The sequence below is a fragment of the Telmatherina bonti genome, assembly GCF_933228915.1.
Source record: "Telmatherina bonti genome assembly, chromosome: 13".
NCBI classification, from domain to species: domain Eukaryota; kingdom Metazoa; phylum Chordata; class Actinopteri; order Atheriniformes; family Telmatherinidae; genus Telmatherina; species Telmatherina bonti.
This window is the reverse complement of record NC_136611.1, coordinates 17,405,151-17,423,493: the sequence shown is the minus strand read 5'-3', so window position 1 is coordinate 17,423,493 and position 18,343 is coordinate 17,405,151. Positions and strand designations below refer to the sequence as shown.

Sequence of the window (18,343 nt, the reverse complement as noted above, 5' to 3'; positions counted from 1 at the left end):
TGATAAGATCATTTATGCTCACAATGCAGAAGACAAGCAGGAGCAAAGCATTTTCAGGTCATTGTTATAACCGTTCATAATGTAATTTAGAAATAGAGGTTAACAGGATGCAAGGAAGTCAGGAAAATATCATCTATTGACCACTTACCAACATATTGCCAGGAAAGCAAAACAACTCCCACTCTGACTGAAGACCCTCAGGAAGATTTAACAGATCCACCATCGAATCTGCATCTTTCATAAAAGAAAACCCATCCATCCATCCATGGCCAGCTGAGAGATGTAATCCCTCCAGCGTTCAAGTGGTTATACGTTTTTACAATAAAACATATCACGTTATAACGTGATACGTTTCACGTTTTTACAATAAAACTATCACGTTATAACGTATTAAGGCCCAATTTTTTTTTTTTAATGAGGGTGACAGCTCTACGCTTCCGTAGTAAATGAATAGTTGGAGAAAATTAAATAAAAAATTTCCTGCTATGGATTATAAGCGACTTGCAGTGCAGCAAGCAGCATCATGAACATTTCACTGATGACAAGGAGACTGGATATAATAAAATAGCAGCAATATTTGAAAGCAAGCAGAACATCATTTGTAAAAACCTAAAAATGAAAAGTCAAAGCCTTTAAAACAGCACACTCAAAAATAGAGGTACCAGCTTGTACTTAAAAAGGTACAAATGCTTGTCGCTGGGGGTGTACTCTTTTGAGAGACATTTCTGTACCCTTCAGTTCTGGTCTATTTTTGTACCTTATCAAGTTCAACCTCACCTTAACAAGTTATGTTTTTTAATGTTTTTCCCAGCATTAGGACTGGTCCATGCCACTTAGCAATATTATCTTATCTTTAATATAGAAATAATCTTCAAAAACTCAAAATACTGACCAGCCATACACTTAGTTTGCAGCATCAGACCTTCATTGTCTGGTGTAGTAAATGACTGTTAAGTAGTACTACTGTCATCACTCAACTCTGCTCCAGTTTGTAACATTACAGCCGCAATAGTTTTTTTTCTCCACCTTTACTCTCATTCAAAGCACGTCCACTTCAATGTAAACACAGAAGCGAGTGAACAACGTGACATGCGACGTGATGTTATGGGCTACAGCAAGCGTTGTGCGTCTAAACCGCTCTTAACAATACATTTCTTTTGAGGCAACTTTTTACAACTTTTTTTAAAAAATCAAAATAATAGCACTGCTGCTAACAATAGTTTTTGTCACGACAAACATTTTCCAATACAGCAGGTACCCTTATGGTTAAAATGGTACAGATTTGTACTTTATGTCACTTTGAACCCTTTTTCGTACTCTGAAGGTGTGCTTCTGGTCTCTTAAAGACCAGTATTGTACTTTTGAGAGAACATTTCTTTAAAATGTACCTATAGGTACAGAAATGTCCTTATCTTGTACCTCTAATTTTGAGAGTGAGGAGAATGCTCCTAAATGTACACTTTTTTGTACTTTTTAAAAAATATTAAACATGTAAACTAATAAAACAAGATAAAAAAAAATTTAAAAAAAGAAAACATTTTATTTTGAACCTCCTCTCTTTTAGAAATCAGGTAATTTTCTGCTCAATTATGGACAGTAATGGAAACTTTGACTGAATCTTTCACTGAGGATTTTCAAGTCGGACAATCTGTCACTTCAAAATGGGTAAAAGTACGAAGAGCAGAAACATTCAGGACTAGATTCATTCAACAATTAGTCTATGCATCAAATGGATTAATTTCCTGTAAACATGTGTAGACAGTAACTCAGCTGCTCTGAGTCTTACAGGAGCTTGTTGACCTGTTTTACACAAGGTTTTATATAATTTAACAGAATATACTGGATTAATTGTTGGGTAAACAATCTTAGACTCTTTTTATGGCATTTTACAAAGTTAACAATTAAATATTTGAGCTGAACTGATCTATAATTGAATTGTTGGCTACTGAATTAATTATACCAGTGGTTCCTTTTTTATTTTAACGTAGCAGGACTGTCATGATGAGAAAACATCAGAAAACACCTCAAATTCACTTCATACTGAAAGAGTACTCCAACCCACATTCACCAGCTTTCGTGTCACTGTGTTCACTTGCTTTCCTATAATAATACTGAACATTTCAAACACATTTTATCACTTCCTCTGTTTGAATACGTGCTGAACCTTTCTGTGGAACATCATATCTATTTATTATCATCATCTCTGTTTCTCTGAAACGAAGTATAAATGGAAGTAAATGTGTCCGCAACACTGATCCACAGGAGTATTCTTTATTTTTGTCTTTTAATTTGATGCTCTGATGTCACATTGCTTTGGTTGAAGAGGGGAGCCGGGTGGTAAAACTAGACTGGTACAATGGTGTTGCGAAAACGGGACAGATTACATAAGAGACCCTGCAGCCAAAACAGATAGGCCGGGCATTAACATGGGGATCACTGGTCTGAACCTGATACCGGTATGCACCAGACACCCTGTCTCTGTCTCTTTCTCTTTTTGTCCCACAAACAAGCACATGTTCTGATTGGACTGGGGGGAGCTCTGCTAATTGTGTGTGCATATGTGTGTGCGTGTGTGCAAAAGTCAAAGATGTGTGAGTATGTGCAGTGTGTGAGGTCTGTTGCTGGTCTCCCAGCACACTCGCACCAAGAGTTTCCACTTTGTGTCAGCTGTCAAAACAGCACTCACATAAATAGAGGGAGAATTAGCTGGCATAGCAGTGACTATAACAACATATACACAAATTCAACACACTTGTAAACAACATATACACAAAGGCTGATCCTCTGTTGACTGAGGACTTCACAGTACCTGATGCTAATTAATGCACAATGTATCCAGGAATATTATTAGACCCTTGAGGAATCATTTATAGGTTTTTTTTTTTTTTTAAAAGACGCACACACAAGCACTTACATGCGCACTATTCCCAAAGACACACACACATACACTTACTTTGTCCAGCTGGCACACTTCTTTGTTCCTTCACTGGCAGATTTATCTTTATCTGAGCTAAAAATAAATGTAGAGCAAGAATGATATCTGTCAAATATCACACCAGTGATTTTGCATCACAGCCGCAAGAACATCTCAGGTTGATTAGCAACAGGTCAGTAACACGGTACAAGACTTCTGAGAGGCTGTGTGTGTATTCAGAAGTAAAGTTGAGAAGATGTTTATCACTCTGATAAACCATAGTTAGATAACTGAAGATATTTCTTAGTGTGAAATTGCAAATAATTTATAGATTTGATCATCAATAGCATGTCATATTAAAAGATGAAGAGAATTCATTCAGATTTCCATATACTAGCAAAAAACAACAAAAAACATAATAACTGGAAGTGATCTTAGCGCCGCTGTCATCTTTGTTTTAAAAACAGTAGTTTTGTTATTTCAAATATTTCATAGGATCAGAAAAACTTTTTTGAGAAAATGGTAAGTTAACACATCCTCAAACACCATTTAAATGTAAAGAAAACAGATTTGAAAAGAGATCCAGAGATCCTGTCGCCTTCTGTTGGAGCATTGAAGATGCAGTGAGGTTAAGCATTAAACTGTGACTTGGTCTGATGATTCAATGACTGAAATCTTTTTTCAAAAATCATTAATGTGTCATTTTCCGGTGTGAAGATATGAGGAGACATCTGACTTGTTAACAGCACACAGACTGGAAGCTGCATCCATGCTGGTATGGGAGTGAGCTACCACACACGACAAGGGTTAACTTGCACATACGTGAAGGCATTATAAAAACTGAACAACAAAGTTAAGAAATGTTAAACTTTGCATGTATGATAAAAGTACTTCTCCATGGTAAATAACTTAGGTGCTAAATTGGCCTGATTGCAGTTCAAACCTTTGCTCTCTTTGTATTATATATCATTTTTAGTAATAATCTTGCTGGTCAGTATGTATGTAGATTGTAGAACAAATGTCTTTGCTTTGATTAAGAAGCAATTTGTTTGCCACTCTGTGGTCTGACTCAGAAAACCTAGGAGCTAATTGCACTCTTGAGCTTTAAAAGCTTGATTTCTGCAGAGACGATGATTTTTAAACATTAGGGTGCCAAGTCCTGTAGGCAGAAGATATTTTTTTCCTTACTAACCCAATTCCCATCTTACTGAAACCCCCAGATGCCAAAACTAAAAATGAAAATAATTTCAAAAGATGCAGCAAAATCTCAGAAACAATACGACTAAAGAAAAATAATGGACCGAAAATAGTTTTGGTTCAGATCTGTGTGAGAGCTTAAGGCATATTTTAACCAAAATCGGAAATCCACAAACTACACCTGTAAAAGTCAGAACTGCCCCTGCTGGAGTTTGTAGCAATGCACACATCCATGCTGAAGTATATCAGACTGCTTGTTTAGAAACACAATGCACAGACACATAATCTCTATACGTTATGCTGAATGGGTTTAGGTATTTTTGTATTGTTGTTTATTTTTAAACTCTTTGTGTTCTGTTATCATCTATGCAGGTTACCTTTGGCTTTATTATGGATTTAGCTCTTGTCGTACACCCTTCTCCACTCAGTTTTTCCATTTTCCTAGTTCTGTGCTAGACCTTTGAATTTCCTGCTCCCACAGCATTTTTGTCCTAATAAAACCAATCCAGTTCTTTCATCTGGTCACCTACCAGACTGCTCTCAACTCAGTCTGAACTGTTGTAGGGCACGTCATGAGCTCTCAAAACTGGAAGACTGGAAACTTTTAAATGAAAATGTCCAAACAACTTTCTGACATTCTACATTGTAGGAGTTTAGTTTTATCATCTTAAATATTTACCATTTAAAATGCATTAACGAAAACCTTTATTGTTTTGCTTTTATTTTTATTTTCAATGAAAGTGGTGCTTTTACAGCAACAATTTCCTGTGATAGGTTTAAAGTTTGGCTGTGCCCACATTTGTTGCCGTGACCAAACCATCTGCTATAAAGCCTTACTGACTCATCAGGCATGCCTACGCTCTTTTGAGGATCCATAATTTTCACAAGGTACCTTCTTTTCTATCTAATAACTAGTTCTGTACCTTCCCTAGTGTTTCACTGTGGCTCTGTGGTGCTGATTCAAACACAGATGAGAGTATGTGGGTGGCAAGTGTTGCAGATTTAAAGAAAAAAAAGCTGTCATCACCAGAACCTCATTCATGTGTGATAACAGATTTTTTTAATAGTCATGTACATTTGTTAATGAGATTTTCGTAATTTTATTCTACATCAATTGTCTTATTTGACTGCTGGACATGTCCAGAACAGTACTTAGACAGGCAAGATCTCCTTGTGAGAAAATGCACTCACACAAACATTGTCTTCCTGTCTCTCTGTCCTGGCACCTATTAGGAGTTCATAACTGGCACAAAGAGCTATAACAGTGTTTGCTCTGGTTCTGAGCTGCCAAGAAAAGCCAGCGACAGATCCAATGTGCACAGGGTGAACTACATGCTCCAGCTTCCTACTGTCTATAACTCATCATTACAATGGTTCCACTAATTCAGTCCTTTAATTCTTTGTCTGCTTCTTTTTTGGTTGCATACATCTTTTTGTACAAATAGACTTAGAGACTTATACTTTGGTTTGAATTAGAGGAACCAACAGGTATTAGGTTTTAGCCTCTAAAATGTTAAGTTTTCTTGCAGTCGTCATAATAATCCAGCTAACCGCAGTGTTGATGGGTTTTGCTTTGAATGCACAGCATTTTTGCTCAAGCTTGTTTTTGTTACTTACTTGTAGGAGATAAAGAGTCTGGTAGAAAGCCTGGGGAGGCAAAGGGATTGGATTAAAAAGAGTTGCTTTGGCCACACCCAGATATAAAATTTGAAGTCCTATTATTTCCATCTATGAAAGTGTTCTTTTCTGTGTGACCATCTCACATATCTGTTGGGGCTCAACTTTCCAAAGCCACTTAAATAACAGAATATAGCCAAACTCTTATGCTCGGGGTTCAGAGAAGTTTTTTTTTTTTTCTTTTTCAGTCAAAATGAAACTTAAAACCAGTTCTCTTTGCCACTGACAATCCCCTTAATGAAGTGAACTTCTTCTCTTTAAAAGTGACACTTGGCCTGACTACATTGTCAGTAAAGCACCAGAACTAGTTTGACACCAGCAGCCATGGACTTAAGAGCAGTCAGACTGCTCATTAAATCACACACACAGACACACACTATGAACTCTGAACATCTGCAGTAAATTCTTCTCAGCCCTGCAGGTCATCTCTGTAAATGTAACACTTGTCTCTCTCTTGCTCTGCAACACACACTCAGAAAAACAATAGCACAGATTTAACTTCTCTGTGAAACAGCATTCAGGCTCCATACAAGCCTTCATTCAAAGGTTTCCTGCTAATGCTCAATTGACTGGATGGAAACCCACAGACAAGGGTCCAGACCACAACTGCACCTCATTATTTATCATGTCTGGAATATTTTCTAGAAATATGACTTTCTACAACAATAACAGTCAGTGCAGATTAGGTACTTTACCTACAGTGGGGATACTTTGGGATAAGAAACTCTCACATGACATTACTTTGCAGTCTGAATTTGTTCAGGGTGAAATGAGGCCGTTTTACGATTAACAGCAAGTGATCACTAATTTAGTGTAGACTCAAAAGGATTCACAAAGCCCAATTGATTTCAAGATATAGCTGTTGTGATGGAATATTAAAAGCTGGTTTTCTCAGTGCACATCTATTTAGATTAAACAAACAAGATAATATGTGTAAATTATTGAGCTGTACAGGTGTCAGTATACAGATTTTGTCACCTTTTGGACACAGCAGCCTCCTCCCCATATTACCACTTGTTAAGCTCAGTTCAGCTAACACATTCAAAACTCAATAAATGATAATCTTTCTCTTGGCAATCATTAATACTAACATTGTTGCTTTAATGCTGAGGGTACTCAGTCTGAATGGAGTGATTTAATTTGAGTTTTAACATGATAATTTCCTACCCTGCATGGTGCAGTTGGCAGAGAGCAGCAGCAAAACAGAGAACATGTGACTGTCAAGCTGTCAAGCTCCTTTCCTTAGTTTGCTATTTGTGTTGGTTCAACATCTGCAGATTCTCTGAACCCAAAATTGTTGGCAAACGTTCAGAAACCTCCTCACAAGTATGTGAAGTGTACTTGGAAAATTCAAGCCTTGCTGTCCACATGGCTGCTGGTAATCAGATTGTGTGTATCCCATGACAGTAAATGATGCGCCAAGGGAAGAATCCCTTTAGTCAGAGCCGGAGCAGACACACATCTTGGATGGGAGGGGTGACCCACTTTCAGTATTTTTTTTTTTCATGTGTTTATCTCCATAAATTGAATATTGAAATTTGTTTTACACTGCCAAATTCAAATCATGGGACTTAAGATCTAATGTGTAATATTAAAAAATTTAGTTAATGTACACATTTAAATTATGTTTGCTCATTTTTTAAAAATTAATACTTTTAGCTGCTGAAAGTGCTTGTGTAAAAGTGAGCAGTGTTTATTTTTTATTATTGTTTATTTATCTACACTTGAAAATGAAATGAAAATATTCTAAATTTTCTTTAAAGGTGCGACTTGAGAAATGAGTACATTGTGTTTTATATTTGTATTATGCAACATTTAGCAACATGCCACTGTATTTAAAGCAGTAAATTAAAAAAGCTTCTCAGCATGTCATTTGAGGATAGCAGTGTACATCAGAGTGAGATAAAGCTTTTTGACACAGTATTTATCAGAGAGGTTTTCTTGATGCGAGCATGGCTTTTAAAATTGATAATCCAAGTGAAGCAATGAGTAAAAGAGCGCTGCTGCAACTCTTCTCAGGTAGGCAGAATATCAAACTTAGATGTGCAGTCTTCCGTGTTCTTCAAGACTCACATTTAGGGTTTGTGCAAGACTTGCTGGGTAGATGGATATGGGACAGTTCAGTTTTATGACCTCACAATAATTTTTTCTAGGTGGTAAACGTTTCCGCAATGGTGGCAGCTTGCTTATTGATGGTAAAATAAGCTAAAAAGACACTAACACAGAATTAAAAAACTGTGTAATGCTGTTCTGAAAGCTTAAATTCATACAACCAGTAGTAGAATAATAACACATGTTGCTGCAAATCATCTGCTGGGAGCAAAAATTGTTCAATAAGTGCAAAAGGTGGTAATTTTCTTCCAGACTATCAGCTACTTTTTCAAAGATGGACTAAAAATCTGCTTCCAAACCTGCTGGAAGACACTGGTGCATGAATACATGGGTTTCAATAAGACCATGATGTCTGCGCTGGGAAAAGCTCCACCACATGAATCACAGTCCCACCAAAGCACTGCACGACTTTACAAACCAGCAGAGGTCTCAAAGATTAATGAAAAACCCGAACTTATCTATTTTTGTTTTTTATTAATTCATTCATTCATTCATTTTCATCTCTTCCAAGCAGCCTTTGCAAGACCCACTGCTATCTTGATTGAGGATGGTCGACTACACTGGTCTGCATGGGAGACGTGTCAAAGTAGCTTCCATGTGAAAACTCAGATGCAGTTTTTTCCCTGTCCCCGGCAGAACACAGATTGTGATGAGATGTGCAGAGTCCTTCGCTTTGACTGTCAGTTTTCATAATATTGATCTCAAAGCATCTTTTAAAATGTCAGAAACGTTATTTGGTTAATGTTTTGTGTTGCTTGTTTGTCACATTTGCCTCTGGTTAGCTTTACTGTAAAAAGATTTCATCTTCAGTTTATACATCGTACCTCTTAATGTAAGTCTCATTTAGTTTTCTAGTCATTGATGGTAGTGAGCTTTTATGAATTCAGTCAATGTAAAAATTACGCTTTGTTCTTTTCAGTAGATTTTATTCCTTTTTTGTTTTTTTTGGATTTTTGTTGTGAAGTGAAGTCAGTCATTTCAGCTGGTTGTTAAAACTAAAGCATGGACTTACAACCCTGCTGGAAAGTAAATGGCCAAGCACACTCAGAAAAATACCAAAATAGGTCATGAAAAGATAAAAGTATCCTGTACATAAATGCAGCAGCTCTGAAAACCTCCATACTACCTTGTCTGAGCCGAAGTGATGGCTACATGGAAACTTTGGCCTGCCAGTGGTGTTGAATGAAAGGTCAAAGGGATGAAACACTGACGTTACAAGGATTCAAATAACTCTTTCTAATCAGGCAAAGTCCGTTTTCAATTCAAAGATATGTGTCTATAATTTCATAAGGATATATTAAATGCAACAATGAGAGAAAACTTAGGGAAAATGGTTATTTCATTCAGTGTCTCATCACCCTAAAGATCTAAACATGATGACAGACATCGGGTTAGGAATCTTCACTCTGGAAACTCTAACATATACCAGTAGTAAAAGCTAATATGAAGCTTGGGTGCAGAAGGAAAATTAGGTCATGTGTGGGCCTGCAGTAAAAGAAAACCAGCCAGTACACATGCAGGAAATTCATTAACTTAGACATTAACATCAGCTCACATGTTAAATTAAAAAAGTATATAAATTATGGGAGACATGTTTGATGCAAATTTGCAGAAATATTGTTGTGTTGATGCTAATAGCAATAAGTGAAAGACTGAAAAGCAGCCGGAGAAGCTATTAAACTGCTTACTATCCCTTGCCTTCATAACCAAACTTCTTTACTGACTAAAGTTTACTAAAATGTACACACACTGCCACAAATGCATGTGTCCCCACTGGCGAGCAGCCTGTTAGAGTCTAACATGCTCAAAAAGTTGCGCAGGAGGCAGCCAGATCATGTTGCCTTGTAACACCTGACACGATTACAGCAGGTGTCAGAAAAAAACTGTGTGTATTTGTGTGTGTATGCATGCATTAACCTGGCAATGAGCCACTGGCTAAAATTCTCACTGACCCCACTGACTTGTTCTGATATATGGCTTGCTGTATAGTCAGGTCAGATCTGAATATTATTATAAAACATATTTGAACTATTTGCTAATGTGGAGCAGGCAGGGATTTTCTTGTCACTCTAGCGGTGCAAATAAATAATCAAACAGTCTAACTACTGGTGTTTGTTCATTTGAGGGGCCCATATAAACTCAGAGCCTCATAGCACTTGATGATTCTTAAGATTTTGCGTGGGTGTGTTTATGCTATAAGTGTTTGTCGGTGCATGCCTTTAATGTGTTTGTGCACATTAAAGCAGGCATGCTGACTGAAAACACCATTTAGTAAACGGCCGACAGCCAACCGTGCTAAAGGTGTACACAAGTAAACGCAGTTGACAGTGGTATAAGAGGGATACAACACATGCTTCTAGTGAACACACATATACACACACGCAAATAAACATGTTGGCAGATGACATAAATAACCGTGCACCTTCTTCTACCTCCACCCTCCGTGATCTCTCAGTTTGCAGGATCATGTCTCATAATATTTCCAAATAGCCTATTAGCTTTTTAAGAGACCAAAGGTCACTTTTTCATTTTCTTTCTTTCACCCCATTCCCCTTTTTTTAATCTCTTCTCTGACCTCCTCAGCATACATTGTTGGAGACAAGTTTTTTGTATTTGAGTATAGTGGAAGTGAGTTTGAGGTATCCTCTGAAATAATCACTTGCCAGTTAAAAAAAAAAAAGTCTTTTGTTAGAGAGGTGGATTTATGAGGTAAAAAGCCTCACACCTGTTATGCAACAAGTTAAAATTAGCCTAATAAGATAATAGTTAGATTTTTTGTATTTTGTTTTCAAAAGACAGGAAATTATAGAAGTTTTACTTGTAACAGGTTGCCACTGATACAAGAGAAAGACAGCTAAGTACTTCTTTCCTAGCAGTGGATGTGTGACAGAAGTCATGCAAGCACCTGTTGATTTAAGTCAACTGATGGCAACTGAGTAAACTGAGTCTGACTGGTGACGAAGTCACGGTGAGGTGAAGTCTGGTAGTAGATGGCCTTCTGCCAACCTAGACCCAGAGGTCACAAACTTTGCTCTTTTTTAAAAAATTATCTGAATAATGAATCATTGTAATTTGTGTTTTTCAGCACAAATGTACCCTCATCTGGTCTGGAAATCCCCTACTTTGTACCCTTATGTTTGTTTGATTTGTTTTACCAAAACTGTTGAAAGTCTAATTATCTCAAGTCAAATTAATTGAGTGCCTTGGCTGAGGATGAGACAGGAAATTGTAACACCCTCAATTAAGAAGAGCAAAAGCTATTTATGTTGCGATGACAACTCTGCACCCATGGGAGAGACCATCCCCAATATCTGCACTCAATAATGGATTCAGGTTGCTATTTATACTCCCTCCACTCTTTCTTTCTCTCAACCCTTTTTCTCTGACTGTCACTTTGCCAGCTCTCATAATAATTATAGCTGTTGGCCATCATAAAAAAGCTGTTACAGAAATAACCAAGGCCTCTCAAGAATGCAAAAGCAGTTATCAGAGAGAGTGAGATGCGCAGGTAATGCGCCTTTAGATGCATTGAAGCACAGTCAGATTTTTCTTTAGCTTTGCTTGGGAACTGGCTTACAGAAAGAATATTAAAATTCAGTGATGTAAAAGCCCTTTCGAACCAATTATGAGGCTATAGCAGAGGACACTGAAGTCATGACTTACAGTAGAAGATTATACAAAGCAAATAAAGGCTGGCATGCGATGGAATGTGATGAAATAACTTAGTTTGATCCGTTTGAAAAAATGTGTCTATCCAATATAAATAAATAAATCTGTACATTTAAGTGCTGTGAAATCGTACTAAGTATAAAAAGGAAAGGGAAAACAGCTTTTTACTGCTGACAATTAAACAGAGAGCTGGTAAGCCAAGCACGCGTTTCTCTACCCCAGGGAAACATCCACTAGCATTTACTCTCGGGGCCATTAGCTGTGTTGAGCAGCTGGTACAGTCTTCCTTTTCAGTTCAGCCTTCTCAGTGCACTATCTGATAATACTGAAAGCAATTTAGAATATAACTCAAATAGGTTGAGCCAAACCAGTCTTTTCTTGATTAACTTATCATCTTGCACAAATCTTTTTGTTTTTTAAATCAACTTTTCAGATGCATATCCAAAGAAAATGTGTGGGCTTCAAAGTTGTGATGCATTACAATTTAATCAAGTAAATGTTTTGAATAAAAACTAAATTAAAGGTTAAAAAGAGGATTAGATATAATCTCTCCATTTTAAAATAGATTCAGTAGTTGATGCAACCAAATCAGTCTGTTGTCATGGTTACTGTATCTTGGTTACATTAGGTTTGTCTCTCCAGGATTGGACCCATCAACCAATGTTCTAGTCGTCTTGTTTGAGGGGCTCCCTTTGTAAAAATCTATTTATGACGAGCAGCGCCATCTGCTGATAAAGATTAGAAACTACCAAAGCATTGGCCAAGGTGTTTCTGTTAAATCTAGCTTTGTTTACAGACACACTGAAACATGGCCGCCCTAGCAACCACTCGATGCGATTATGAGCTGTGCTCGGTACTGATCTCATACCTGTTTACAGCTGATCTTCTTATGTTTTTTATTTTTCAAATGTGACAATTGTAAAGTAGTTTGCAATAGTCTCGTTATATTCTTTGTATCAAGAGACAGAGGTGAAGGAAAATGCGGCTAACGAGCAAAACTTCAATAGTCAACGGAGGGAAGCGAGTTACACTAGTACCTTTTGGCTTTTGTGACATACACTAGTAACTGGAATACTGCAATCTGATATTCAGTCATTATTTATTGTAACTTTTAAATTGTTTACTAATCTTTTTGGAAGTTATATTAGGTTTTTCCTGTTTGTCCGATATGTGATGCTTCGCCAAAGGCTTGGTTACCCATTCTAGACTGACGAGGGGTGTAGAGCTGTATTATCAGACGGAACATAGATTAAGTTTTAAACATAGTTTAATGCTTTGGTAGAAGTGAACTCTTGTGCTTTACCGTCTAATAATTGGCTTTATCAGGGGGAAGGAGAGATCCAAGTTCAGCAGACCAGTTCATCACCTCCTGTCAACAGAGACCATGTGGATCACCGCCTGGACAGACAAAGAGTGCTGCATTTTCTCCGGGACGCAGAGAAGAACAAGAGACAGTAGTTGCAAAAAATCATGTTTTAATCTAAATCTTGATGTAGTAATTTACTTTATTTACATATTCCCCTTGTTGGTGCTTGTAATGCTTTTTATGGGTGTCCATCTGAATTTATTTCTATTCTATTCTATTCTATTCTAAAGTAATTTATCAGTTGCTTTTATCCAAAGCAACTTACAATATTTAAGACATGGGAGCCCAAAGTCAGCCTTGAGGGCCAATGTCCTGCAGGTTTTCAGTGTATCCCTGTTCCAACACACCTGGATCCAACAGCCAATGAAGTTCTGCACAATGACTGATCTGTTGGAGTCAGGTGTGTTGGAACAAGGATACATACAAAAACCTGCAGGATTGTGGCCCTCAAGGACCGGAGCTGAGCATGTCTGATTTAAGAATATTTTATTTCAGTGGCATTTTAATTTACTTTTTTATTTCAATAATAACCAACAATATTTTAAGTACAGTAACTTTCTTTCTTTAAAAAAAAAACAAACAAAAAAACAATCAGATTGTTGGTTGCAATGTAATAATCTTAATTTGATTGCATGTTTTTGCAAGCCTAAATTAAATCAGCTTCAAATGAAGTGGCGTACTAATGTATAATAAGTGTGTTGATAGCAGTGGAAAATTTTTATATATATTTTTCTAATGTGTTACTGAGATTTTTGAAGATAACATTATTTTAAAGTTCTTGAAAGACTGATAGAACTAAAAGAAATTTGGAAAAAAAAAAACCTAAGAGAAATTGAAAGGCTAAGTCCTCAAAATTTACATTTAGAGTCAATATTGCACTTGCTTTGTTTTGTTCAGCCTTATTTTATTTCATTTTATTTTATACATCTAACACTCTTTCGTCCATTATTAATTTTTGAAAAGAATTAAATATGGAAAATTATAGAGCACATTTCCTATGTTTGCTTAATGAAGTAGTCCATCAAATGTATTCTTTAACTTTGTTTATTGTAGGATTGAAAAGCTGGAGAAGGAGAGGGCACTGATCACTCAGTGCAAAAAGAATGGCTGGAAAGATGTGTCTGGAGAACTGGAGGAGTACGAGAAAATATTAGAGGGAAAAAGAAATACTGAAAGTGAGTCCTCTTTTGCCAAATATATTCTCTTTGCATTTTCAGGGTCTCTATCTTGATATGGGATCTTAAAGATTTTATAGTTTATCTAGTTCTTCTCAGCTTTGAGAATGTTTTCTGAAATGTCTGTAAAATAAATAAATAAAAAACCTATCTGCAGCAATTTACCTTGTAATTTACAAGCCTTTCACAATTTTCTTTTTTTTTCAGAGATGAATCATCAAAAGCAGCTAATGAAGATTCGTAACGCTGTGAGAAAATTTCAGAGGCATCTAACAGATGTAAAACCATCGCCAGACTGTAAGTTAGATGAAAAACATACAACAGGACAAAAAAAGTAATTTTACCAGTGACTTTGTGAGAAGTTCACTACTTTCTCGTCATTGTTAATATCTATAATTGTATCACCTTGTTGAGTCAATAGGATATATACTGATGTAGGTTAAAATATGGCAACTGTTGCATTGTATAAATAAGAGTAAGAACAGTTTTTTTTGGGTAGTTTGTCGATCAAGTTTCTGCATTTCCTTTGGGATTTTTAGTGATTGAAAAACTGAAGGAAATAATGTCAGAAGTGGAAATATCCATAAATACCTTCAAGGAGGAGCAGCGGTCATGGTACGTTAAGTTAAAATGTAAGTTAAAAAAATAGATGGATGAAATGCCAAATAAAATGTACTTTAACTCATTAAGTATCTTACATATGCTACTTTCTACTTCTTATGGTAAATCTACAATATTAAACACGTAATATAATATAGAATAATACATGAAAAAGGCAATATATTTACTTTTATTCCTGTGTGAAACCTGCAGCCGTTTGTTCTATACTGGGGATTAATACTGCCAGTGACATAAGGATTCCTACTTTTTATCTCTTTGTGCTGCTTAGCTTTGAGGAATATTTGAAAGAGGAGAGGATATGCAGACAGGAAGTCATTGCTTATGAGCAGAAGATTGAAAACTGGAGCCTTGCTCTCAAGCCAAACTCCAAACAACCCCTAGTTCCTACTCTTAAGGTTTGCAAGCTTTCTGTTTCTCCATCTGCATTTTCCTTGCTATCCATCAGGTATGTAGTGATTTATTCCTTGCCTTATCTTTTCTATAAGACCAGGCCCCATGACAAAGACCTTCCTGTTGAGGTCAGAGCTTTGGAGATGTTCCTGCAGAGGAGAGGAGGTCCTAATGGAGGGTGGGACCAATTTGACCACCAAACATTCCTACGAGTAAATATTACTATCATTCATTGTCTGTATCGTGTTTATTTGACCACCTTCTACAAGACCTAGGACATTTGTGTACTCATTCACCATCACTTTTTAAATTCACACTCCCTTTTTCTCATAGCACAAGCTTATGATTGTGGTCTGACTTGCATGTTGGCTTTACAGTTCTGGATGAAGCACAGTGGGCAATCATCCTACAAGAAAGATGCCAAACTGTACCTGCCGGGTAAAACACTGGAGGAGATAGAGCAACATGAGGACTGGTATCAGGAGCTGCTGTATCTACAGGACAGAAAGAGAGAGGTAGAGAACCGTGATCTTGTTTTGAAGGGGAGTGAGTGGCTGGAATGACCTCCTGTACTTTTCTGTGTTGCGGTGGACTTGAAAAAGGTTTTCACTGAACGCACTGATGTTTCCTCACTGTGATATCTAGAGGGTGTGTCTAATTATCCATTTTGTTCAGCAGGTTTTGCAGCTTTCTTTTTGAAACACTTATCTCCAAACACCTTCCTGGTCATCTTAATCTATTTTGTCTCAATATGACCTATCAAGTCCAGGATGACACTATCTGTAGTCAAACACTTGAATACCTCAGCCTTTGCTTTTACTGCTGGTTTTGATGTTTTAATCTGCTTGTACTGCCTTATAGCAGTCCACTGGAACATTACAGTCTGAGATGTGTTGGTGAAATGCATGACATTACATCTTCTGTATTCATTCTGGGCACTTTAAGCTCGTCTTTTTTGCTAGTTAGCGACCTCATATTTCCCTTCAGAGCAGTTGGAAAAAATTGTTTAAAATTTACGTGTCTTCTTTATTTCCTCTTTAACTTGCGTGGGATTTGGAATGTTATTTTACTCATGGATTTGGTTTTGGAGAGGGTAGTTAGTTCATCCTACTGATTAACAACTATTAATTTACTGTGCATACTCATAATAATAGTCCCATGTACAAGTAGAAAACACTTGAGCAGCACAACCTCCAAACCAGCATAAAAAACTCTTAGAAGATCAGCATGACAATGGATTATCTCAGAAAAAGTCATTCATATGTTCAATATAATAGTGAGACATCATGATATTATATTTTAAAAATGTATATAATTTCATTCATGTTTAACATTTACTTGTCAAGACTATGTTGTTTATTTCTTAACTGAGTGGTAAATTAGTCCGGGTCCAGTCTGTATTTTTATATATATGAAGTGTAACTTTTCATGTTAACATTTTTTCAATTAATTGTTGCTGATGTTGAATATGAGTTTCAATGTCCTACTGTTCTTACAACAAAATCTAGCTTCAGTCTGTCTAATTGTCTAATAGTCCATGTCTCATCCACTAGTTTACATGTTACAGCTGTTTGCTGCTTCAGCACCATGACAGTCTCAGTAAAAGCACACAGACATCTTTTATCCTGTATACAGCACAAACCCATGGTTTTAAATAGTTTTTTTTTCAACTAATGTCCCAAATTTCTTTTGATCCTTAACTATATATATTGCAAACCAGAAGTCAAAAAATACTTTTATTTCCTTTTACATCTTCTCCTTTTTTTTAAGTGAAGTACTGTTTCCTTAATATTTTGTTTCGTCCGATCTCTTACACTCCACCTAGGCTATTCAGAACTGGAAAGCCAGGAAACATCAAGAACGTCAGACCAGAATACAAAGTCAGGAAGAAACAGCAGAGGCTCAAAGGAGAGAGAAGAAGGCTAAGAGCCAGGCTGAACAGCACAGGTGAGCCAATCGTGGAAAATGAAAATAATAAAAATAAAAAATACTCAGTCCTACCACTTCTGATGTGTTCACACACTATGGTTTAATTTATCACTCTGTTTATTTACTGTCTTTTTCTGTTTTAGGAATGAAGAGCAGAGGAGGGAGGCGGCACGGCAACTGGAAGAGTGGAAAGAAGCGAAGAAGAAAAAAGAAGAACTAGAAGAGGAGCAAAGGGTGACTGACGAAATTCTAAAGAGGAAACGAGAGATGGTAATATTTTATTGTCACTTTGCTGCGTTTGTGTCATTATTATGAACACTGGAAAGCACTTTGTTAAATAATGTATTTTTCTCATTAAATATTAATAGAGATTTCTAACAGAGAAAAACTTGATGTGAAAAGGAGGTTGATGCCCTCAACAACTTTTAAGTAGTTCAAATAATTTCTGTTAATAAGGAAGAGCGCCGCCGCCAGCTGGAAGTTAAGTTGGCCCTAGAGGAGCATCTCCGGCTGAAGAGAGAGGAAGAGGAGGAAGAGAAGAGAATAAGGAGAGAGGAGGAACAGAGAGAAATGGAAGAGAAGCAAAAGGAGGCAAGAAAGGTCATCAAACACTTCAGTGAAAGGGTGCGTAGTGTGTAAATACCAGATATTTCCGCTCCAACTATTAAAGGCCAGACTTCATTTGAGTGAGAGCAGATTTTATAGGTGACATTGTTGATATTCCTCATCCTGTGCAAAATACAAAGCTGGGCTGTACCTTTGCAGGATCTTCACAAGGTGGAGGCAAAGCTTCATGAAAAACAGTTCAGGGAAAAAGAGGAAAAGGAAAGGCAGAGGAGAATTGCAGCCAAACTGAAGGAGAAGGTGTGTGTTTTACAGCAAAAATGAATGAAAAAGAAAAGATCACAGCCCTGAAATTATTTGAAACATGGATGTTTGTCATACAGGCAGATGGTCATGTCAGCAAAGACCCCTCCAGGCTCATCCGTCCCACTAAAGGATGGCAGGAGCGGATGAAGTACATTGGACCTTCAGGAGGAGGACCAGTGCTTCAAATTTTTCACAGGTCGGATGCAAGATTTATTTATTCATATACTAGTTTCTGTTTAAAACTGGCTTGTGTTAACAAAAGTTCTTGTTTGTGTGGCAGAGCTGTTCCCACTTGGAGACAAGGCCTGTGATGAAACCAGAAGCCCTGAACTGTTCAGTGTATTTCCCTTATAAATAAAAATTAAAGAAAACATTTACAAAGTAAAGCTTTAAAAAACTTTCTGCTGTCAACGTATGAACTTA

General features: G+C 36.9%; 1 protein-coding gene across 1 annotated transcript; it reads left to right on the top strand.

The window, feature by feature from the left end:
- Nucleotides 1-12,377: 12,377 nt before the first annotated feature.
- On the top strand, nt 12,378-18,231 carry ccdc112 (coiled-coil domain containing 112; the record flags this gene model as incomplete). Its single annotated transcript, XM_079251641.1, has 13 exons — nt 12,378-12,422; nt 12,896-13,023; nt 13,989-14,110; nt 14,318-14,407; nt 14,650-14,725; nt 15,000-15,333; nt 15,499-15,636; nt 16,947-17,068; nt 17,194-17,320; nt 17,507-17,674; nt 17,816-17,914; nt 17,998-18,116; nt 18,201-18,231. 13 exons carry the CDS (start codon nt 12,378-12,380, stop codon nt 18,229-18,231), a joined length of 1,599 nt encoding a protein of 532 aa, XP_079107767.1.
- Nucleotides 18,232-18,343: the final 112 nt, after the last annotated feature.